Genomic DNA, 25614 nt, shown 5'->3' with positions numbered 1-25614 from the left:
GTGGTGCATTTCTCTTGCCGTACTACCGTAAATCCTGATCTGGAGCTCTACCTTGACACCTGGCTGGTGTCCACCACTTCTGTACATTGGGTCTTCTTTTTGACAATCAACTTACTTGGTTGCCCCATATCCACCTTTCCAAGAATGGCTGTTTCTGTAAACTCAGTGTGCTTCACTTCCTGGCCCACATCTCTTGGGGTGCAGATTGTTTGACATTTCTCTGCCTTTATCAGGCCTTAGTTCTGTCCCATCTGGTCGTTGGTTGTCAAGTTCATGGCTCAGCTGCCCCTTCCACAGTACTCCTCTTAGACCGATCCACCATTGTGGCATCTGTTTGGCCCTCCATGCCTTTTGCAATAGCCCTGTTGGTAGGCTTCCAGTTGACGGTGGGATCCTCCCACCTTTTGGTTTGATGGTCCCAGCTCCAGGTTTCCTGTGCCATCACTATCCACTCTTTTCCTGCCCAACTCTCCTATTCTATTCTTTTTGTGGCTTTGGTACATGACCTGCTCACCACCTGCCCTCACGTGGGTTTACTGGTTGGACTCTGCCTCACTTCTTTTTGCTGCAATTTTCATCTTCCCCCTTTGTCATGATCCTCACAATCTCTCCTGAACACTCTCCCCCCTCTGTTAGTTTCTTGGCGCTAGATTCGGATAGATCTCTTCTGGCGTCCGAATTCCTCCATCACTCAAATGGTATTCTGTTGTTTGTTCCGCCAACTCTTCTGGGAGTTTTGGCATGCTGTTGTTTTTTACACCAATGGCTCTAAATCTGCCGGTCATGTGGCATGTACTTTCACATCTTCTTTTGGCACAGAACATCTCTTGCCTGCCATGTGTGGGGTATTTACTGTGGAACTGATGGCTATTTCCCGGACCTCTGCTTTATTAAACTGTCCTCCCTCAGCTGAGTTTTGTTGTGTTTGACTCAGTGAATGGCCATCAGGCTATGGGCCGTTGTTTTCCCTGTCATCCCTTTGGTCTGTGCCATTTATGACCTTCTAGTCAATCTTGACTATGCTGCTTGCTCAGTTGAATTTCTTTGGGTTCCTAGCTATGTGGGTATCCCCGGAGGCAGATTTCTGGCTTTACATCAAATTCCTTTTCATTCAGTTGTGGGCCAACTCTTGAGCGGGGCCCACCCCATCTAATAAACTTTGTGTGATTAAGGGTACTCCTGCCAGCAGTGATCTTCCATCCTCTCTTGTTTTCGTATTGGCCATACCAGGTTGATCCATGAATTTGTCTTCCCAAATTTACGTGCCTGAATTTCCTTCCAGAATTGAAGTTCCTTGGTTGGCATCAACATTGACTTGGGTGGCCTCCAGCCATTCCTCCATGCTGGCCAGCTTTCCCCTTTCCTTTTTCCTTGTGTTTGGTCTGGTCTTTTGTCCCATTTTGTTTCCTTTTTTCTTGTGTCTTCTTTCCCTGGTGGTGTCCACCTTGTGTCATGACCATTGTATGGTGTGGGGATAGGGATGGGTGAACGGTGGAGCTGGAGCCGCGTCACGCCTCTGGGGTGGCCCCTGTTCTCACCCCTCTGCCTTCCTGTTCCATACTCTTCCTGTCACACTGATGTTCCTTCTGCTACTGTGTTTGCTTGTTTTACTTTCCCATTGGCTGGACTGTGCTCCCTTAGTCTCTGCCACCTTGGATTATGAGACCAATGACGTTGCAGATAAAAGCTTGTGTGGATGGATACTGATAGGCCCATCTGCAGATAGCCTTAAATTATGGCATACATATGTAAAATGTTACAAAAACTGTGCATGAAATTTTTTCTCAGCAACAGTCGTTTAACATCAACAAGGAACAAAAATGTTTTATGACACTTTTTTATGTAGAAATTAATCAATTTAAAAATTTGATTAGGCTGAAACTGAAGCATGTCCACCCATAAATTTGCAACGAAGCTTCATAGCCGCCAATTCAGACTTCAGTATATGAAAATTGTTCTGAATGCACTGAAGTGCTTCAAGAAACATTAATATTCATTGATGTCCATCAAAGACTTACAGATGTGGTTACAGATAAGAGGTTTGCATAGGCCTCTACATGAAATGTAGAGTACACTAATGTGAGTACACTAACACTAGTCACAATCTGTTGTTAGTACACTTTACAGAAGTAGCCCACAGTGGATTCTTCTAATTGTTAATAAATAACACGACTTGTTTCAGACCCTGAAGACACTGCTTCACGATAGGACTTACATAACAACTAAACAAATGGTTACTGCCATCATCTGCAACATTGATAATTTACAACAATGAGCCTAAAAAACCATACAGATGGAACAGAATACATTTAATATGAATGTTTTGATTCCTGATTATCATATCGCAGGGTCAAATGACTGCAATGAGGCCACCATGAAGCTTGGAAATAGGTGCAGAGAAAGAAATAGAGATGGAGATAAGACCACCAGGACAACTGAAAGCAGATACTGCAGTCTGTGTAAGTTTACTATGAAATGGAAGAATGATCAGATACCTTACAGCCTACTGGGTGGACAGAATAGCTACAGTATGAAAATAAAAATAGCTCAAATGGAGGAAAAGGCATTTAGTTCTTCAACTGTACTTTAAACAACTTCTAACAATTAAATAAAATTGTTAGAAGGTATGAAGTTTCAGAAAGTTGCTTCCTCCTTCGCCAACTTATTTACCTAAGATTCCTGCTAATGTAAACAGCAAAACATGATGCAAGTACAATGAAAGAAAGGAAAAAAAAAAGGAATCAGGCAGCTATCACCGTGAGGGAAAGACTAATTTAAAATAGAAAAAATGCTGAAAAAAAAGACGTGGAAAATCTTTTACTAAAGAATTTGGTAACAAACAACTGGAAGCAACAGCAGTACAAAGAAAATGGGAAGCAAAAAACAAACTATGATGGCTAGTTGACACCCAAAATGACATAGAAGTTGCTGTTGACCATTGGCAACTACAAAAATAGCATATAGACAGAAGACTAATACTCATAAGTTTACATTCATCCAACTAATAGAAGGAAGTCAAACTAAAAGTGCATAGAATGATAGATTGGGTTAACAATTTTTGGGAAGACAAGAATGGGAAAACTAAAGCTAACAAGTGGTTTTACATGATTGTTAAGGGGTCAAACAATACGATAGCAAACCAGGCCTCAGCCTACAGTAACTTACTGTCCCACATGCCCCACCCAACAGTTTTCACCCCCTCATCCTATCACCTCCTCCTTTTTCCCATTACCTCATCCTCTTTGTGTGCCACCCTCTGTGAATGTACTTTCCTGTCCTTTCCCCTTCACTGCTCTTCTCCTTTTCCACTCTGCATGCCCTGCCAGACAGCCCTCCCCCCCCCCCCTCCCCCCCCCCCCCAATACCTTGCTATCCCACTGACTCCAGATTGCTTTTCACACAAGAACTATAATGTGTCGTTTTGTCATGCCTGTCTGCAACTCATGATGTCATCTTTACTTTGAGTGGCAATATATCCTTTTCCTGATATTGTTAATAATAAAGAAAATAAGACAGAAGATTATATTCAGTGAAATGAATCAAATTCAGGTAGATAATACTGAAAATAAAGATTTCCTGGATGTTACACCATATGAGTTGTATAAAGCCATTTGAGGAAGTCACCAGGAGATGGTGTTTCAATAGAGGTGATTGAAGCTGGAGGAAAAATTCTACAGTATGAACCTACAAAGTTATTTACAGAATGCCTGTACAGCACACACTCTCTCTCTCTCTCTCTCTCTCTCTCTCTTGAACAATCTACTATACTTCCCAAGAATGGAGACAGGCACGATATAAGAAACTGGCCAATCAGTCTTATCTCCAAAATGTAAGCGATATTCACAAATTCAATGAAGCAGGCTTCAGAATTTGATCTAGCACAATGGATTATATGATAGGTAACAACACATGATACTTTGAATTGGATTGTGACTGTATCTCATCACACGAACAATTTCATTCCTGCTATGGTCAGGTTACAACTTCATCTTGCCAATTACTATGTACTGGCCAGCATGAATGAATCTTTCAGTCTAAAGTGGAGCACTTGATGTTTTAGAACTTCTTGCCTGGGAGTGTCAATATTTATGTTATACGGAAAGTCCTAGTAACAGGACAGCAAAAATCCCATTGTCACATTCACTGATCACCACGGACATCAAAGCAGGTGAGTGACGCCATGCAATGACGCTGACACCACTCCTATGTCAAATGGGCACGCAAAGAAGGTAACCTGAAGACACTACATAGCATTAAAACCCCTACAATTTGTTAAGTCAAGCTTAATATTACTATAAGCATTTATTGCTTTGTATATTTGAACTGACTGTAAAACAAGTCAAGATTTAATTCCTGAAATGTTATGGTAATAGAAATACAGAGTACTTTAGCAATATACCACTCTATAAAGAATCAAACTCCACGTGTAAAACAGCTTCAAATGTATGATTACTTTACAAATGAGTTGATGTGTTAAATATTTGACGTCAATCATGTAAAAGCTTTATTGACGAAGATACAAAATCCTAACTGTGGTAATTTTATTAGTTGTTCCAAAAAATGTTCAAATGTGTGTGAAATCTTATGGGACTTAACTGCTAACGTCACCATTCCCTAAGCTTACACACTACTTATCTTAAATTATCCTACTAAGGACAAACACACACACCTATGCCCGAGGGAAGACTCGAACCTCCGCCGGGACCAGCCATACAGTCCATGACTGCAGCGCCTTAGACCGCTCGGCTAATCCTGCGTGGCTATTAGTTTCACATAATTTATCCAAAGACTAATAAAAAAAAAGTTAAAACCAAAACTGGGTGAATGTTGTCTGGGCAGTTTGTACTCCATTTTAAGAAAATATAGTTTTTCATGCATGTCAATGTTTGAGATGCCATATGCCGGTACATTCAGTGGTATAAGTGGATATACTGTCTGTAAAACGTGTTGCGAATACTCCATACAAAAGAAAAATTAAAATGTCACTTCTGACACAGAAGTTTTACTGCATAAACTGTGAAAATTTAAGTGATACACTTGTTTCTCCTTTCATCATTTTCTCTGTGTATGTGTGGGTGGGGAATGCCAGTGAGAAAAAGTTTCTAGTGTAAAGTTTGTTGGATGTGAACTGGCTAAGTGCTCTCATTCACAAATACTGGATGAATGTAATCTCAGTAATTTGCGTACTGTTACATTGCCTCAAGACAATATACACCATTTATAACATCAATACTTGCCTTCTAGTGTTAAAATTTTAATGCAATATTATGCCTCTTAATGGGTATCTTATGTCAGCATTCAAAATTTATAAGTTCGGACAAGAATTATAAGAAATACTGAAACTAAAACTTTTTGTTTCTCCTGGAAGCCATTAGAGAGGCAGCCTGCAATGGGTGCTTGTACTGTTTTAGCCATATATTACCGAGCGAGGTGGCGTAGTGGTTAGACACTGGACTCGCATTCGGGAGGACGACGGTTCAATCCCGCGTCCGGCCATCCTGATTTGGGTTTTCCGTGATTTCCCTAAATCGCTCCAGGCAAATGCCGGGATGGTTCCTTTGAAAGGGCACGGCCGACTTCCTTCCCCATCCTTCCCTAATCCGATGAGACCGATGACCTCGCTGTCTGGTCTCCTTCCCCAAAACAACCAATCTTCTCTCTTTAGCCATATATTAAGAAAGGTTAAGAATCAAGACGTCAATGTAAGATTCCATGTCCAGCACCAACTTTTCAAAGTAGGGGAACATTTGGTTCAGTTCATGAAGGGTTCTTCTACTATCTTTCTATTTGCCTTTCTTACTTCTACTTTTAGTTTCTCATTTTGTTCTAGGATAAAAGTTTTTTTCTATATCTATAAGTTATTTTCAAATAAACAGACCTTCTGTTTTTGTCAATTCTTTCATCAAAATTTTGTAATCACAATTCAGTAGGCCTATGTGTGTTAAGACAATGAAATGAATAAATGAAATGAATTCACCTTGTATGCAATATAATAATGAAGAAAACAAAACAAAAATCTATCTGTATCAGCGTAACTATGGCAATACATATTAAAAGAATGACACAGTAACAAAAATAAGACAGACAGACAGGATGGTTGAACAGTACTAACCCTTCAGCAGGTGAAATTCCAGTACTGTCAATAAGAGCGAAAATGTTAAAGACATTAACTACAGCTTTTGGAACTGTCAGAGGTATAGGTTAGGAAGGAGTGGCAGCTCACTCAGAGAGACCCACAGTTTATGTGTTCGTGACTGAATGTGAAAGACATTAATGTACATAAACTACGTGCCATTTACATAATATTATATATGGTCCAGTCACATTAATGTGACCACGACCAATGTTTGATGGCAACAAGCAATAACCACTCATTGACAGCAGGTGGTAGCACTAGCAGTTGAGGCCACATAAAGTGTGCCCGGGGAACACGGAAAACAGTGCAGTCGTTGTTATAATGCAGAAACAGAGCACATTATCTGTCATCCAAAAGAGCATGAACATTGGCTTTTGGACCAAGGCTGGAAGCATTTCCAAAGTGGTTAAGATTGTGAACTGTTCATGTACCACTGTGGTTAAAGTATACCTTGCATTGCAAACTGGCATATCCAAAACTGGTGCTGAGGCAACTGTGGTGCACCGTGGGCCACAGATAACGGGGGTGAATGACTGAATGACTGCCGCAGCGATGTGTACAGGTGCATAGACATGCAACTGCTGAGCAATTCACCCCACAGATGAACAATGGGAGCACCAACAGCCTATCCTCAATGTCTATTCATGCTGTGTATGGATCTCTGCAATAGGAGCCTGATTCACGCACACACGCTGAATGCTGCTCATTCACTACAGAGGCTTGAATCTAGATGCCAATATCGCTACTGTACGTCCTCTGGATGGGTACAGGTGACCTTTTCAGATTAATCACATTTTGTGCTCCATTTCACACTATGGCTGTTGGTGTGTATGGTCCTCCAACAATCATCGGAGGGTACAAGGGGTAGCATTATGGTGTGGGGAATGTTTTTACAGTATTCCCTGGGTGATCTCCACCATCCTGGAACGCCCATTGCATTAACAAAAGTATACATCTATCCTTGGAGACCACGTCCATCCCAACATGCAGATTGCTTTCTCCTTGGCACCAGGGCATCTACCAGCATGTGAATACAGTGTGTCACACAGCTGCCAGTGGACATGCATGGTTCACAGAGAGCCAGGATTAGTTTCACTTACTCCCCTGCCATCAAACTCCCAGAATTTAAACCCAATTGGGAATTCTGTGGGACCATCTTGATTGGGCTATTCATGCCACAGATCCTCAACAAAGAAATCTAGTACAGCTGGCTAAGGCACTGGAGTCGTCTGACTCCATATTCATGTAGGTACTTTCCAGAACCTCATCGACTCTTATTGCACATCCGTGCTGCAAAAACTGGTTATTCAGGCACATTAATGTGATTGGACAACGTACTTCAGCACTAGTTGAAATAAGCAGTATGAATACATTTTCCCTTTTTGTTACACAACTAATACAGTTAATATCCACTTTCATTAGTTTCACTACAGCCACTTGTGAGAAGAATATGGATTTTACTTACCAGGTGAATTTAATTTAGTTTTTTTATTTTCTAGCTGCCTTTCCATTTCCTTTTTTACATTTTTTATTTTGTCTGTTGTCAACAGCGGTGTATCCTGTTTATTACATAACTTTCTCTCCTTTACTTTCGGCATCTAGAATAAAAGTGTGTGAAAAATATTTTATTAGCTATAAAGAAACACACATTCAAGTTCTCTTGTGAAAACATCCAATAAATCAGAATGCTATAGTTAAGCACCAAACAGTTGCAAAAAATTAGAACAAAGTATGCTGCAACTGAGAACTTCACGTAGGTAAGTCACATTGAGGCCAGGCATTATGTGCTAAGATTCATTTCACATCACACATGTAATGATTACAGTACCTTTCTAATCTGAGTGGTTACGTTTACAAAAAATAAATAAATAAAATGAAAATCAAGGGCATGTGGCCTAAATTATTTAATAATTAAAATGTTATTTATTTAATAAAAAGGCTGCAGAATGTAATGCCAGTAGTTCATCCCTTCTGCTTCTAGTTTCCTCTCATACTGAGAGAAAAACAGAATGGATAGTCAATGACAACTCTGGAGAGATGGTGGAAAGTCCATCTTACTACTATTATTTTTCTCAAGTACCAATATTTCTATTTCTCATGGGTCTGCAGCATTGTTGCGAAGACTTTTAACCACTAACACTGCTGTGATAGTATTTTATTCAGCTGCTCTTATGACTATGGGCATTCTCAAAGTACCTGCAAAACATATAAGCTGTTGGTGCATAACTTTTGTATGTTTTCATTAGGTATAATTGTGTTACAATTTTTACATTACAGTTTGGAAGTACTTATAACCTAGGACATTTTTATGGCTGGTGCTGTCAAAATTTATTATATGTTAATAAGTTGATGGAGTTTTATTAATCACACATCAAGCAATAGAAATTAAAGTAGATAAAGCGAACAGCCTTGTCATAACGAAACATAATGATTACATAAGTAAAATACAGAAATTTTTGTATGTGACAATATCACATAAATAAACAAAAACTCAACTAACAAACATGCTGCCAAAAACAAAAAATGTAATAAAGATCTGGAACACAATCCTTACCGATTTTAAGAAAAAGAAATACATCTCCATGAACCCAAGAACACCCCCCCATTACATGGATAACCTAAGATCCACAAACCTCAAATTTCTATATGTCCTACAGTCAATTGTGTAGATAGTCCAACATACCTTATCATCAGAAAATTGAACAATATGTTAAATAAATACTACACTTACCAAAAATGTTGTACAGTAAAAAATTCCAACAATATCAAAGATGTAAAAATACCTGTAAACAGTGAATTTGTATCCTTACGTGCTATGCACCTACATAACAACAACACTCCACCTGGAGTCAGCTGCCTATGTACTATTTTATGGAGGGTGTGTAGATAAACATGAATTCGGCACTGTTTTTGTGATTAATGACAAAGTAGAAAATTTGGTTCAATAATTTAAAGCTGACAAGAATGATCAGTGGATGATTAACTTAGCTGTCTCAAAGAATCTGAGAGTAAAATCTTAAACATGGCTGCAATTCAGCAACTGTATAAATTTGAATACGTTGAAAAAAATCAGCCAACCAGTTTCAAACCAAAGGTTTATTTAGCCCTTGACCTAGGCTTCGAAATTTATAAAAACATCTTCTTCAGAAGAAGTGGGCCTTGTTACATCAAATGGCGGTAAATTAGATTAGCTGAAGCCAAGTGACTCTTGTCATACATAAAATTTACATAAAAACCAGAAACATCACATGTCATGGCTCTTAAGATAGCAGCCAGATTACACTCATCATATGTCAGAATAAATCCACGACTGTATTTGCCCGCTGACAAAGGCTCTTGTCTATATAAAATTATAATAGGAGTCCAAAGAATTAAATATTTGCACAACATAAGTCTTTACCATGCAAGAGACAAAGAGCAATCAGATATATTACACCTTGATGGACCAAAGCTGCTGTCACAGAGTCATCAACATCAGGTCATATAGACTGTGCATCAGGCCTTTTCCTTGATATATATAGACTTAAACTGATGTACATCTGTATGTATAGGAAGAAGAAAGGGACAATAGAACCTGCTCTGAATGTTTGGAAACTGCGAGAAAGTACAATTAAAGCTCAATATGCTATATAAATAAAATTATTTTGACACCCTAGAAAATCTAGAAGCAAGAGAGAATGTACAGGAAAAGTGGAAGAAATAAAGGCCAGAGTACTAAGAGTAGTGGAGAATACTTTGGGAAGAAAGATGAGAATGAAGAGGAGAGGATGGTTCTATGAGACATGTCAGAAGGAAGATATGGGAGTGGCTGGCTGACAGGGAGAATCAGCAGAAAAGGAAACATTTTCTTGATGTAAGATGGCAGACAAAGTGAATCCTGAGAACAGAGATGAGAATACAGCTAAGCAGTCTATTAGAACAAGTTGCAGCAGAGAGCCACAAAAGAATTCAAGACAATTTTTCCAACACATAACAAAATCACAAACATGGACTTCAGAGTCCAACCTGCCCCATTAGAGATACGAACAGCAACTTGATAAATGACAAAGAAAGAATTGTAGACACATGGCGCTAATACATCTCAGAACTCTTGAATTGTCCAGACCCAGATGAGATGCTATCTGCAGACACCACAGAGGAAAGGAAAGATGAAGAAGTGTGGGAAGTGACTGAAGGTGTGAAGACCACAATAAAAACAGTCAGAAACAACACAGCCTCAGGGGTGGCGGCAGATAATTGGAGATTTAATCAAAGTGGGAGGTCAGAGCTTGCCCTTAGAAATATATTAACTGGTCCAGTTGAAATGAAAGAATGAGCCGCATTCATAATATGCCTATTATACATGAGAGGAAAGAAAATGGACTGTGGAAACTATAGAGATGTCAGTATGCTTAATGTAATCTACGAGGTAGTGTCTGTCATTATATTTGGAAAATTACAACCATTCATAAAGAACAACATACAGAAATACCAAGCTGGCATTCAACCAAAACAGTCAACAATATATCACATTTCCACCCTAAGACAACTGTCTGAAAAACACGTGATTAGATGATAAGTATATCCATAGCCTATTCGTCAATTTTCAATGTGTGTACAATAGTATCTATAGGAATAGCCTAACAATGTACTGCATGATTACAGAATCCCTGAGAAGCTACTGAGAACCATGCAATCTTGTATGGTTGGATCAAGGGCAGCACTGCGTTTCTAAGAGTCACGTCAGAAAGGTTTGAGATAAAGACAGGTTTCAGACAAGGGGATATTCTCTCATATGTTCTGTTCAATGTCATCTTAAAAAAAGTAATAAGGGAGTTGCAGGCAACAAGAACAGGCTAGAGTACAGATGGGTGGTAATTTCAACTGCATCCAATATGCAGATAATATAGTACTGCTAAGTGAGTCAATCCATGAATTGTAAGAAATGTACCAAAAAGTGACAACAGTGCACAGAAGATTGGGCTAAAGGTGGATCAAGACAAAATGGAGCTCATGCAATTAGAAAGAAGGTTCAAGGGAGTTTACCAGTTCAAATACATGCTATCTTAGTTTACCAGCAAAAACAGTATAGAAATGGATATCAAGGAGAGTACAGCTGTTGGAATGAAACACATGTAACCATTCAGGGAGACACTCAACTCAAAAATAGTACCAGTGAATACTAAGATGAGAATCTATAACACAGCAATAGGCCCTGCAGGCATGTACGGTTCAGAAACCTGGAACATGACAACATGCAAAAAGGAAAAACTATTAATATTTGAAAGAAGAGCAATGATGAAAATATGGGGACCAATTGTAGATAAAGGGAAATGGAGAAGGAGCATGAATGAGGAAGTCTACCACTCAATGCCACAAGCAACTACAGAAGCAGAAGAGCAAAAGAATACAGTGGGCTGGCCATGTAGCCCGAATGGCAGAAGAAAGACAGGCAAAGAAAGCATCTGAGTGAAAAGCAAACACCAGATGCCCCACAGGAATACCAAACAAATGATGGACGGGTGACCTGGCAGTGCTGAAGATACCTGGAGGAACTGTGCACGAAACAGAAAAGAATGCAGGCAGTTTGTGGAAGGAGCATGTGGTCTGCAGGCCCTGTGCTTGCTGGATATGTATATATGTATGTAAGTATGAATATATCAACATCCCAATAAATGAAGCAAATGATATCATAGAAAACAACCTACTACAATATTGAAAATCGCCAATCTCAGGAATACAAGAAATAACAGAAATACTACAACTGGTACTCAACCAGAACTATTTAGAATTTAACAACAAATTACACAATCAGACAGATGGAGTCACAATTGGGCATAGTACTGCAGGTAACTTCACCAACACTTTACTCGATACCTCTGGACAAAAATTATTCAGCCCCACAAATATGGTTATTAAGAAAATCATATACTAATTTTGTTATGTAGATGATACACTGCTACACAGACATACAATACATCCATGGTATACTAAAAATCTACACACAAACATGAAAGTCTACCTACAACTAGAAAATAACAAACAATTAAATTCCCAGACTTAATAAAAATACAGGCCTACACAACGAGTATGTATTCAAAATTTATAGGAAACGTACTACAACAGACAATATCATAGATTCACACTCCTGCCTACCCAGAATACACAAAAATGCATAATTCCACACCATCATGGACAGATTAAAAAAGTTTCCATTATAAAATTTCGCAATAAAAAAAGAACTAGCAACTCTCAAATACATAGGATACACAAGCAAACTTTAACCCCACTATAATAGACCACCTATATGAAAAATACACAAAGCCAGCACACAACATAATACATGATGACATAAAACTGGCAAGAGAAACAAACAACAAGCAAAATTCACCTACAAACCACAAACATATACAGAAGTCATGCGTGACAAGCTGAACACTACTGCACGGTTTGTATTTTGCACCGCACACAACATCAAAACACAACTCCGATATAGAAAAACAAAACCACCAGTCCAAACATACGCCGGTGTAATAAAGTTAATTGTAACGACTGTGAAAAGCTCTCCATATACCAAACGGGCAGGAGCTTCAACACAGATATCAAAGGAACATTTAAATTTTCTGGGAAAAATATAAATTTACATTCATATGCGCAAATACCCGAACACAATCTTAATTGAACAAAAGGAATTAAAACATAAAAAGTACATCGTCAACTTTACCGTAATTACAGAAAACGATCACGGAAAACAACGCAGGCACAGATAAATACCAACGGTAAATACACAGACTACTTGTCAGTAGACAAAACAATGTTTGTACACACAGATCAATACACAGCCAGAACGTCTGTCGTCTGCGAATCAATACAATAACAAACCAGAGATGTAACCATAGTAAATCTTTAATACAGAACAACAGGTGCGACACTTCGCATCAGTTTCTGTTGCCTACTGCGCCAGCAGCGCGCCAAGCGGCCAGAAAGTAAATCTGTTGAGTTCGGCGCGACCGTGAAAGCGAATAGTAGGTCTTTATTTTGGTTTGTACAATTCTTTTTGCAAACGGGAGCGTCTGCAGCGCTATAAACTTCAGTAATAAGAATAAGAAGACACCTCATCTGTCTTTTTGTGGGTTTCCTAAGGACCCTGAGACGTAAATACCATCATGTTACTAAACTATATCGTCAGGATTCGCTTGCAAACTACGTGTGTGTTAATGATTAATGTTTCGTTTTAGGAGCAGAAAATGGCTAGTGAATAGCAGACGAGAAGATCTTAAGAAAAAAAAAAGCTATTTACCTTTTCATATAATGCTAAGTTTTTTTCGCTACACTTCGAATAAAACCAGTTCATGAATGCAGTCAATAATTAACTCGTGTGGAATGTGGAACCCCCACTGTTTGACATCCCAAATAAGCCACATCAACTGATGACAATGAGGACACTTTCACAAATGTTCGACAATTCATCTAAAGCTGTAAAATAGTCCTATGGCGCAGAAGCAGCCATTTAAACTCTCCATACGTCAGTGCCACACTCATCTGAATCATCAACACAGATCTGCTTTGACGATGAAGTGGTTAGATTAAGTGCAGCTATTTGTGTCTCGCAAAAGCGTGTGAAGTGTCAGGATGTGCAGATCGCTAGACTTCGTGCAAAACTATTACGTGGCAAGGAAAGTGCCCATCATTTTAAGTACAGACAGCAATAAAAACTGTATCAGAAGTATCAAGTGAAGCATAAACAAATGTTGAAGACTATAGGATCCCGATACTTAAAAACAGATGCCTCTGACTTGTTGTTAAGCCAGATTAGGATGCCACTGAAGGAAAAACGTGCTGCAAGATGGAAAGATAAAAATAAGCTGTTTGCTCTAAATTTATTGTATTTCAGCTTCTCTATCCAACGTCAAAAGTGTTTCTCCATGAATGTGTTGAAGCTTGCCACTGAATTCATGATTTTTTATCCCAAGTTGTGCTTATTTTAGAATCATTTTTAGAAACATCTATGTCTTCTGATGTTTCACAAACTCTTGGAGGCAATAAAATAATTCAAATATTTCGTAAATCACGTAGGAAATGGTTACAAAGCAAACATCATGCTTACAACGCGTCTGACGTTCTCCTTTCTCGCTGCTTGGAGCGCTAGTTTCGCTCCAGCAGTCAAACAGTAACAACTTTCACAGCAGTGAGTGTGGCGACTGTTATGTTAGACTCTGGACATACCAAAGTCTAATAAATACAGTCACGACACTCTCTGGAGCGAAAGCTGTTACTGTTTGATAGCTGCAAGATCTAGGACAGCTGAAACGACACTAGAGCTCCAAGCAGTGCTGAAACAGCCAGTCACAGAGTCGTGAGGATAACGTTTGTTTTTAACTACTTTCTACTCAATTAACGGAAGAGTTGTTATATTTGTGCGTTTCAAGCGTTTGTAAGTTACTGAGAGGCATGAATTATGAAATATATTCAAAACAGCCAAATACCACTGATTCTGGTGCTGAAATAACTGTACAAACATACAACGATATTATGCCCTGGAAACGTGTTTCGAGGGAAAGAACATTTACAAAGAAGTTAATAGACTATGAAATCAACTTTCCCCCTTTACAAAATATATTTGAAGCACTAACCAAATCCGAAAATTGCGACTCAAAAGTGTCAAATGACGATGGAAATGACTGCAAAACAAACGAAAAGGAAAAATCAAATTCTTTAAATTTTAAAAGTCATCTGCCCAAGTCTGCAAGAAAACACACAATAAGGATTCTTTCAGACAGACATGGTCGTGGTATGTCCAATATATTAAGTTCAGTGCTGAATGACTCAACCAAGTTTGAAGTGGATGGGTTTACAAAACCTGGAGCCTCTCTGAGTAATGTTTTGGATAAAACTGCCGCCCCTGAATTGTCTACTAAAGATTTTGTTGCTGTAATTGGGGGAAGAAACGATGTTAGCAAAAATCAAGCATCTGATGCAACCTCTGCCCTCAAGATAACACTAGCAAGCCTTACACATACAAATACTATCATAGTGAACATACCACATCGACATGCTTGACAGAAGTTTCATGTGTAAACAAGGAAGTATTAAATACGAATAATAGATATAAACAAATCTGTGATTATTTCAGTAACGTGACACTAATAAATATAAGCACTTTCAAAAGGGATCGTTATACAAAACATGGGCAGCACTTTAATTACTGTGGTAAATTAGCTTTATGCCAGGCTATTGAAGAAGTTGTTATTGATAAGATAACACTGCTAAAAACAATCCACAGTCTTGAATATAAATGTCTCCAACAGGGAAACTTGCAGTGATGACCAAGACCTGCTCTTACAAGTCTTGGTCTAGGCCTATTAAACTGCAACCACCACCATTTACTACAAAGTCAGATGACTGTGCCACAGTCGAAAGTTAAAGATTGTGATTATCTGTCCTTCTTTCACATAAACATACAGTCAGTGAGAAACAAACTTCATGAAATTGAACTGCCTTTAGAAGACTTGCATTGTGATATTCTGTGCCTAAATGAGCACTGGCTTAAAGAACATGAATCCAAGATGTATACTCCTGTTGGTTTTAAATTTTTAACTGGCTATTTTAGATCAGCTATGGAGAATGGAGGAGTGTCAATACTAATGAAAAGTAAACTAAACCATACAGTTAACATAATAGATCCCAAGCACTTAGTCCACGAAGAAGAAATTGAAATTGCTGCCATTCACTTCCCCAAATGCAAGATTGTTGTAGTATCCAAGTACTGTGCCCCCAAGACTGGTGCCAAAGTTTTTGTCCAGCATGTAGATAATCTCTTAGTGTACTTACTTAGATATAAGAACCATACAATTTTAATATTTGGTGACATTAATACTGATGTGTTGGTGCAAAATCCTAAAAGTAGATTGCTGCTACATACCCTCAAGTCATACAGTTATGCTTGCGTTAATTATGAGCCTACCAGGCAGAATGGCTGCCTAGATAATGTCATATCAAACATTTGCAAAGATGATGTAATCTTAAATGTTGTTAAACCAATGCACTCTGACCATGATGGAATTCTCCTACAATTAATGGCATTCAAAGAAGAACAGGCTCAACCAATAGAACCCAGGACAGTGAGCAGTTAAACCCAACAAATATAACAAATCTCACACAAAGACTTATGATCACAGACTGTCGTAATGCTGTCATGGAAAATGAGTCATTAAGTGTTGCTTTTGATTATTTCTTAACACCATTACCGCTATCTTTCATGAATATTGCCCCCTCATCATTAAACACAATAGACTAAATGCAAGGAGAAAACAGAAAAGAAAAGTAACTGACTGGTATACACCTTACTTAAATAACCTAAGGATTCTGTTAAGAATTTACTATGATAAATCTTGCTTTAATAATGAGTATAGACACTCATATGCCAATTTAAAAAAGCTGTAAAGAAAATAAATCATTTCTGCAAAGAAAAAAGCTAACGATAACTATATTTATCAGTCCAGCAACAAATATAAAGCAGCATGGAAAATAGTTAAAGCAGAAACAGGGCTAATTGCAGAAAATTTACCTGTTCCTCTAAGTGCAGCTGAACTAAATAAAAGTTTCATAAATCCTGGAGAATTACCTATGACAGATGAAAGTAATTTAGATGATACTGAGGACAGACTTCCCAAATTGCAGGAAACAGAGTTGACAGGAGACTTGCCAAAATTTGAATGGAGAACCATTTATCCTAAGGATATACTGGATGTAGTCAGATCACTAAGCAACTCCAGAACTGAGGCCATCCATGGTTTTCTAATTTTACCATAAAGAAAATAATAGACACTATATGCATTCCACTGTCTTACTTAATCAATAGGATGTTTACAGAGGGAACATTTCCAGACTGCCTTAAACTGACAATCGTATTGCCCATATACAAAAAGGGAGACAGAAATTCACCCCAAAATTACAGGCCTATAGCAATAGTACCAATATTATCTAAAATTATTGAAAAATTAATGAAAGACCAATTAAACGATTTTTTTTTTTGAGTGTCCTTCTCAATAAGTCTCAGTATGGATTCCGAACTAGGCTATCAACAATAAAACTAGTTCAGGAAGATGTATTATCAATATTACAAGGTTTTGAAAATAGGGAACATACCTACACAACTTTAGTTGATTTAACCATGGCACTTGACACTGTATCACATAGCAATTTAAATAAGAAACTAGAAAAATATGGAATAACTGAAACAAAACGATTACTGCTGAAATCATATTTGACAAACAGAAACCAAATGGTCTATATAAATTCAAACAACAAATCTGACCTTCTCAAGGTAAACTATGGAGTTCCACAAGGATCTGTACTGGGACCTTTCTTATTCATTGTGTATGTGTATGACCTGCCCAACACATTACCATATAAATCTGTAGTGTATGTTGATGACACAACTTTGATCACATCACATAATGATGTGAACGTTGTCAAACAAATAAGCAAATCCATGATGGAAAAGGCAGCTCACTGGTTCCATGAAAAAAGGCTGTCATTAAATAAAAATAAAACTGAACACATCCTCTTTTCCCTTAGAGATATTAATGATGGAGCTAATGAACTCAGACATTCAGTAAAATTGCTAGGCGTTTATCTTGATACCAAATTGTGCTGGAATACCCACACAGAAAAGCTGTGCAGTAAGTTGGCAAGAGTTCTATATCTCCTTAGGACACTGAAGGATTGTGTCAGTAAGGAGTGCATACTTATGGCATACCATGCCTTTTTTCATACTCATCTGTATTATGGAATACTTCTTTGGGGAAACTCTACTGGGGCAAAAGACGTTTTCCTCTGGCAGAAGAAAGCCATTAGATGTATTTCTGATGTGAGCAATTTAACGTCTTGCAGACTGTACTTCATTGAGTACAAAATTCTTACAGTTCCCAGTCTATACATACTTAAAGCACTTATGCATGCCAAAGAGAATGCCCACATGTATGAAATCAGGTCAGATGTGCACTCATATGAAACCAGAAATAGGAACTTATTAGACATTCCTTGGACACATTTGAGTAAAATCCAAAATAATTTTTTACATGCTGGCAAAACATTTTACAATAATACATTACATGGAACGAGGGAATTGCGTGAGAATAGATTTAAAATGGTGGTAGGGACATGGTTGAAAGAGAAAGCATTCTCTAGCATAAGTGAATTCCTACATAATGAAAAAATATGATTCTCTATTATTATAAATGTGATTGTGATCAAAGAAACTGTAATTTATGTCATACAACCATACTGACCTTTTGTATAGTCATATAGCATATGTTAACGTTTGTGTAATCATTTGTACCACAATCTGTATAACTATGTAACTACTGACCTTATGTATAATCATTTGTATAACCATCTGACGATGCCTATACAACAGAACAGTTGTCTACAGGCAAATAAATATGAAATATAAGCTGTAACTCATTAATGAAGAAATACTTTCGAATTTGTCCATATTTGCAGCTTATTCCGCCAAAAGCAAGAGAAGCATCTATTTGTGTTGTTGTCTGTTGTTCTTATCATAGGTTAGTTAGGTTAGTGTTGTTTAACGTCCCGTCGACAACGAGGTCATGAGAGATGGAGCGCAAGCTCGGGGTAGGGAAGGATGGGGAAGGAAATCAGCCGTGCCCTTTCAAAGGAACCATCCCGGCATTTGCCTGAAACGATTTAGGGAAATCACGGAAAACCTAAATCAGGATGGCTGGAGACGGGATTGAACCGTCGTCCTCCCGAATGCGAGTCCAGTGTGCTAACCACTGCGCCACCTCGCTCGGTTGTTCTTATCATAGCCACTTTTCTTGACAGTTAAAATTTTTTCACCGAGTCCAATGATTCGCCCTCTCTTACACTTCACTCGACTTTCTAATACATAAAAATTTTTGAAAATGTAATTACTTTTGCTTGAAAAGCGAATGTGTTAAAGGTTCTTGCTGGCTTGTGTGGTCGTGCGGTTCTAGGCACTTCAGTCTGGAACCGCGTGACCGCTACGGTCGCAGGTTCGAATCCTGCCTCGGGCATGGATGTGTGTGATGTCCTTAGGTTAGTTAGATTTAAGTAGTTCTAGGGGACTGATGACCTAATATGTTAAGTCCCGTAGTCGTCAGAGCCATTTGAACTATTTTTTAAAGATTCTTGCCGAATTATGATTTTGCAATATTTCTTTCAGAAAAGCTAGATTTAGCAACAACTGTGGAATTTGTTTCCCCTATGCTGAGAAACAGCCTTATGCTTTTGAGGATTTATTATCATTTCTGTGTGGTTTTCCCTTAAGCTACGGCTGTGGTGGCCTATTCGATACATTGAATAGTATAGGTATTATATTCCATGTATGTTTCCTAGGTTACACATTCACTGATGTGGCTGAAAGTGTAGTGAGCAAAACTCTGCTTTGTTGGATAAATGTATGACGTCTTTCTGTAAAAGGTCAGGTCTGCTCTTGTCTACTAGCAATTTTTTCTTATTAAAGGAAAACGACGTTATTCAGTGAACGTCTGTATGTTACACAAGTATCTTAAATAACCTGTTCTGTAGTTCAACGTTTCGTATCTCCTAGGGTCCTTAGGAAACTAAATAAACACAAATCTGGCGTAATTTTTCAGTTACTGTTGATTTCTGTGGCACTATATAAACAGTCTTTTGTAAAAACTATGTTACAAGTCAATACAAACATTAGTATTGGTACTCATCTGATACTGTATTCAGAAGTGTCACTTGCTGGCTGCTTGGGGCGCTGCTATTGCTGCAGGTAACGAAAGACGAGATGGAGTGTCATGCTTATGTTAGACCGTGGACATACTATCTGCAAGATAATACACAGAGTATGTGTATCTATGGAGTGAGCATAGCTCTCTGCCACGGCATCCTAAACAGTCACCTTCTTGAATGGCTCTGAGCACTATGGGACTTAACATCTATGGTCATCAGTCCCCACCTTCTTGAAGGATGCCGTGCTACTGCGCATGTTCTCTACATCAACCCGGGCTAGTCATGTGATTTTTGGACGATACTGGTTGTCTACAATTTGTGGTTATAGCGAAACTTAAATATGATACGTATTCGCCTTGTTTTATATACGCTTCTGCGAGTTATACTTTCAGTAATATCTATGGTGCAGTATTGTTGTTCCGATAGATGTAAAGAGAAGTATGGGAAAGGAGGGCCAGTTTATTTTAATAAGAGTGTACGACAAATGTCTAATTGTAAATGTCATATTTATGTGAGGCTCTTTATCTGTTGAAAAACATCGACACAGCATTATAAACTCATGTATTGTAGAGATAATTTGACGCGTTTTTTTAGTCTCTAGTATTTGTATAACGTAGTGAAATTAGTAAAAGTCAAATTGGTATTTTCTCATATCAGTGGCTTCACACTTTTGTGGAGCCTGTATCTGACAGAAGGGAGATCGACAGATTCACAGTTCGGAGACAGTGGTCAGATCATAGGTAATTTGTGCTTGCTCAAAATAATCGCAAGTCACCGTTAAATGATCTGCAAATAATCTGAGGGACATGTTTTGCTTATACCAGAAAGAAATTAATGGCTGAAGCGAATTGCATTCATCACATTTTGTCTCTTTGCCATGATCTACTGAGCTCGCAGTTCCAGCTAGCTTTTCTGAAACAAATATTACAAAATCATAATTTATGTACAACCAATAATTGCAGGGAGAGCTTTTAATTATAAATTGCAACAAGAATATAACAGTTTTTAACATATTTAATTATAAATGAAACCTATATCCACTATGGAGACACTTACACAAAATAAGTCAGCTCAGTCTGAGGGGGAATAGTGGGGATGTTCAGTATGTTGAGAGGAGCTTCACTCCTCGATTTTCCTAAAGCATATGAAAATACAATTCCTCTGATTCCTTTCAGCCATAGGCTGATTTCTCCTAATATCATTGATATGAATTTACAATTCATACACATTATTTTTCGTAGGCAATGTAAAATAGTTTTTGATAAAAGAGCACAGTCACACATAAAAATACTTTGAAGTAATCCATACATAAGAAGAGATGACATGCTACAAGTTATTCTTCAAATTTCTGGATCTTATGGCCATGTGTATATGAGATGAAGTGCTAGACAACTTTGCAAGTATGCTTCAGTAAACTGTCAGTCAGTGTAGACATATTGGTGCTATGTTCATATGCAAATAAAATTTATACATTACAGTCTGATTAATTTCCACTAGTTTATACAAGTTTTCAAACCTTTATGTGTGGCTAAATATTTCTGCATGGGACAGTTTCCTATAGTGTCATTGTTATTAATTGGAACTAATTTGACTATATGAATCAGTAAAACAGAAAACGTAAGAGAATATTGTTGGCAGTCACTTCTTATAATACTCTAAGATTCCAGCATTGATCTTTTATTGGCAGGTGGGATCAGCCGAGCGGTCTAAGGCGCTGCAGTGATGGACTGTGTGGCTGATCCCGGCGGAGGTTCGAGTCCTCCCTTGGGCATGGGTGTGTGTGTGTTTGTCCTTAGGATAATTTAGGTTATGTAGTGCATAAGCTTAGGGACTGATGACCTTAGCTGTTAAGTCCCACAAGATTTCATACACATTTGAACATTTTTGATCTTTTATTTTTTATTTTTTGTTCATAGCATATGGTTTTACTTTTCTGATGAGATGGCAGAAAGATGTTATAGATATTTTAATTGTACATAAAAATCAGAGAAGTAAACAAAGAAAAATTTAAATTTATAATGGGCAAGCAGGTGGTGGAAATAGTTTACTGTATTTACTGTAACAGTTTCATGGTTCCAAATGCATTGTTTTTTTCATGACACTTTGACTCCATCTACAGTGTCATTGTAACACAATTAATTAGAACAAAAATTCGACAATACAAATAAAGGGGTCATACATGAAAAGAGATGATGTTCTCGTTGTAATGCTTCAATGCCGTATTAAGAACTTGAAGCTATTTTGTACCTATCTTGAAGGCTTCAACAAAACTTTTGGAAAATGTTCAATAATTTGAGTTGAGTTAAAAAATTGTCTTTTCATTGCAATGTTTGATTATTAGTTGTGTGGGGTATGCTTACTTTTAAATTGTTGGTATTACTTTTGTACTAAAATCAGTGACAATTACGTTTATACATGTGGCAAATGAAAACAGTAATTTACATAAACATACATATTACTTGATTGAATAAGTGTATACATAATGAATCTGAATTATTGGCAAGTAAACAATTGTTTCTTTTTTTGTCAACAGTTGTTTCATTTGACTTTATAACAAATGGTGAATAGTTCACTCCATTTTGTTTCGTTTATGGAAATGTACAGAGTTTTGAATGGTCTTTCGCTTATGCAATGCTCTGTAGACCCCATGAATTCACACGGTAGATGGTTTTATAGTTAACTGGTGATACATTTTGGTTTCATACGGGTTTGTTATTGTTTTGACGTTCGAGGTGCAGCATACCCTCTAGTTGGGCAGTTGGCATTAGGAATGCGCCAGCATATGAGTGGATCAGCTGTCATAGTTTACATTGACATCTGACAATCAGTGATGCACAGGCATACTACACTAGTGTTACCAATCCCTCCATCGCCATCTGAGTTTGATTATTAAAAGATGAAACTGTAGTGTCAGTTGTATGACAATGGTTGTAAACCGCTGATCTGCAAACACAGATATCATTGTCAAACTGTTTATGACGTAAAATAATGATGTGATGATGATCTGTAGGTGTGGGGACTAGGGACTAGTGTTCTACACAGATTCAAAGTTGGTATTGGCTCGTGCCAGTGGCTTCACAAAATATATCTTTCAAACTAAATCAGATCGTTTTGTTGCTTCAACAGTTGATATATTTAGTGTTTTCACTTCAAAATAAACTAATTTCTGCATGTACATGAGTGTATTGCCCTATACAGGGTGTTACAAAAAGGTACGGCCAAACTTTCAGGAAACATTCCTCACACACAAAGAAAGAAAATATGTTATGTGGACATGTGTCCGGAAATGCTTACTTTTCATGTTAGAGCTCATTTTATTACTTCTCTTCAAATCACATTAATCATGGAATGGAAACACACAGCAACAGAACGTACCAGCGTGACTTCAAACACCTTGTTACAGGAAATGTTCAAAATGTCCTCCATTAGCGAGGATACATGCATCCACCCTCCGTCGCATGGAATCCCTGATGCGCTGATGCAGCCCTGGAGAATGGCGTATTGTATCACAGCCATTCACAATACGAGCACGAAGAGTCGCTACATTTGGTACCGGGGTTGCAGGGACAAAAGCTTTCAAATGCCCCCATAAATGAAAGTCAAGAGGCTTGAGGTCAGGAGAGCGTGGAGGCCATGGAATTGTTACGCCTCTGCCAACCCATTGGTCACCGAATCTGTTGTTGAGAAGCTTACGAACACTTCGACTGAAATGTGCAGGAGCTCCATCGTGCATGAACCACATGTTGTGTCGTACTTGTAAAGGCACATGTTCTAACAGCACAGGTAGAGTATCCTGTATGAAATCATGATAACGTGCTCCATTGAGCGTAGGCGTTAGAACATGGGGCCCAATCAAGACATCATCAACAATGCCTGCCCAAAGTTCACAGAAAATCTGTGTTGAAGACGTGATTGCACAATTGCGTGCGGATTCTCGTCAGCCCACACATGTTGATTGTGAAAATTTACAATTTTATCCCGTTGGAATGAAGCATCATCCATAAAGAGAACATTTGCACCGAAATGAGGATTGACACATTGTTGGATGAACCATTCGCAGAAGTGTACCCGTGGAGGCCAATCAGCTGCTGATAGTGCCTGCACACGCTGTACATGGTACGGAAACAACTGGTTCTCCCGTAGCACTCTCCATACAGTGACGTGGTCAACGTTACCTTGTACAGTAGCAACTTCTCTGACGCTGACATTAGGGTGATCGTCAACTGCACGAAGAATTGCCTCGTCCATTGCAGGTGTCCTCGTCGTTCTGGGTCTTCCCCAGTCGCGAGTCATGGGCTGGAATGTTCCGTGCTCCCTAAGACACCGATCAATTGCTTCGAACCTCTTCCTGTCGGGACACCTTCGTTCTGGAAATCTGTCTCGATACAAACGTACCGCGCCACGGCTATTGCCCCGTGCTAATCCATGCATCAAATGGGCATCTGCCAACTCCGCATTTGTAAACATTGCACTGACTGCAAAACCACGTTCGTGATGAACACTAACCTGTTGATGCTACGTACTGATGCGCTTGATGCTAGTACTATAGAGCAATGAGTCGCATGTCAACACAAGCACCGAAGTCAACATTACCCTCCTTCAATTGGGCCAACTGGCGGTGAATCGAGGAAGTACAGTACATACTGACGAAACTAAAATGAGCTCTAACGTGGAAATTAAGCGTTTCCGGACACATGTCCACATAACATCTTTTCTTTATTTGTGTGTGAGGAATGTTTCCTGAAAGTTAGGCCGTACCTTTTTGTAACACCCTGTATACATTGTCACTCGAGTACAGGTAAGTGGTTTAAATTCAAAAAGACACTTAACACCACACTCTAACTACCAGTTCCTGTAGCAGAGAGCAGTATTGGCCGTGGCAAGTTACACCAGCGATCTCACAGTTTTACTACATATGCATTAGCGCAAATGTTGTAGAATTTATGTCTGCAGTTGCAGCATCTTACCGATTCACAGAGTACTGTGATTTCGAGTTCATAATTCGTTTCTACTCATCACATCTGAGGAGAGGTGTGTAACTTTTACAATACATGTTCACGTTTTTTAATTTCACTAACCTGTCTTGTATCACTTCGGTAACAGAGGTTGTCATATTAAAATATCTTGGCTGTGCATGTTTTAACTGTAGGCTAAGTGCATTTCCTGTTTATACTGTCTGTGCATTTACACACTCCACTTTGATTTTTATGAGGAACTAGTACCGTTTTTGTTATTAGGCCAGATTGTAATAATTATTTACAGGGTACAATTCACTGAAGAGGTTTTTGTATCTACTACAGCGATAGGATACAGTTAGTTTCCTTGAAGCTGAACATTCACAGATTTATAGTTCTTCGAGTGTGGAACATTTCGGTCAGATACTTTTGTCTTGGCCTAATTATCTACATGCTAGAATTATTTGCATGGAAAAGGTTAGGACACAAGTTCTGTAGACCAGCCAATAGCGTTCTACAAAGCTCCTATCAGTATGAAACAGAAAAATCTAAATGCCAGAATGTCAGCAAAACCGAATGTCACATGGCTTACCTTTGCCTATGATACCATGGATACACATACATACATAAATAAATGCAATGAAATTGTAGAAAAAAACGACTCACATTTTGTGTCTAACATTTTTTAATGAAAATTGGCAAACTTAGGGCCGATTGTATAAAGCATTTAACCTTAGATTAAGAGAGAAAATGACCTTAGTTCAATCTTAACCTGAAGAAGATATTGGTTGTATT

At 38.3% G+C, this 25614-nt stretch overlaps 1 protein-coding gene across 4 annotated transcripts in view; it reads right to left on the bottom strand.

The window, feature by feature from the left end:
- LOC126248192 (uncharacterized) overlaps nucleotides 1–13059 on the bottom strand; it is a 127683-nt gene extending 114624 nt beyond the window's left edge. For 3 of the 4 annotated variants that reach the window (XM_049948971.1, XM_049948970.1, XM_049948968.1), the window contains exons 1-2: nucleotides 12840–12996; nucleotides 7602–7734 (exon numbers count right to left, since the gene is read on the bottom strand). In XM_049948971.1, coding sequence (XP_049804928.1) covers nucleotides 7602–7734 — 133 coding nt within the window. In that variant the 5' untranslated portion in view covers nucleotides 12840–12996. Of the gene's footprint in view, nucleotides 1–7601; nucleotides 7735–12839 lie in introns of all 4 variants that reach the window. The other variant, XM_049948969.1, reaches the window with a different exon arrangement.
- Between the last annotated feature and the right edge of the window lie 12555 nt (nucleotides 13060–25614).

Source organism: Schistocerca nitens, chromosome 3 (assembly GCF_023898315.1).
Source record: "Schistocerca nitens isolate TAMUIC-IGC-003100 chromosome 3, iqSchNite1.1, whole genome shotgun sequence".
NCBI lineage: Eukaryota > Metazoa > Arthropoda > Insecta > Orthoptera > Acrididae > Schistocerca > Schistocerca nitens.
The sequence above is the reverse complement of the archived record's forward strand: the minus strand, read 5'-3'. Positions and strand labels throughout refer to the sequence as shown.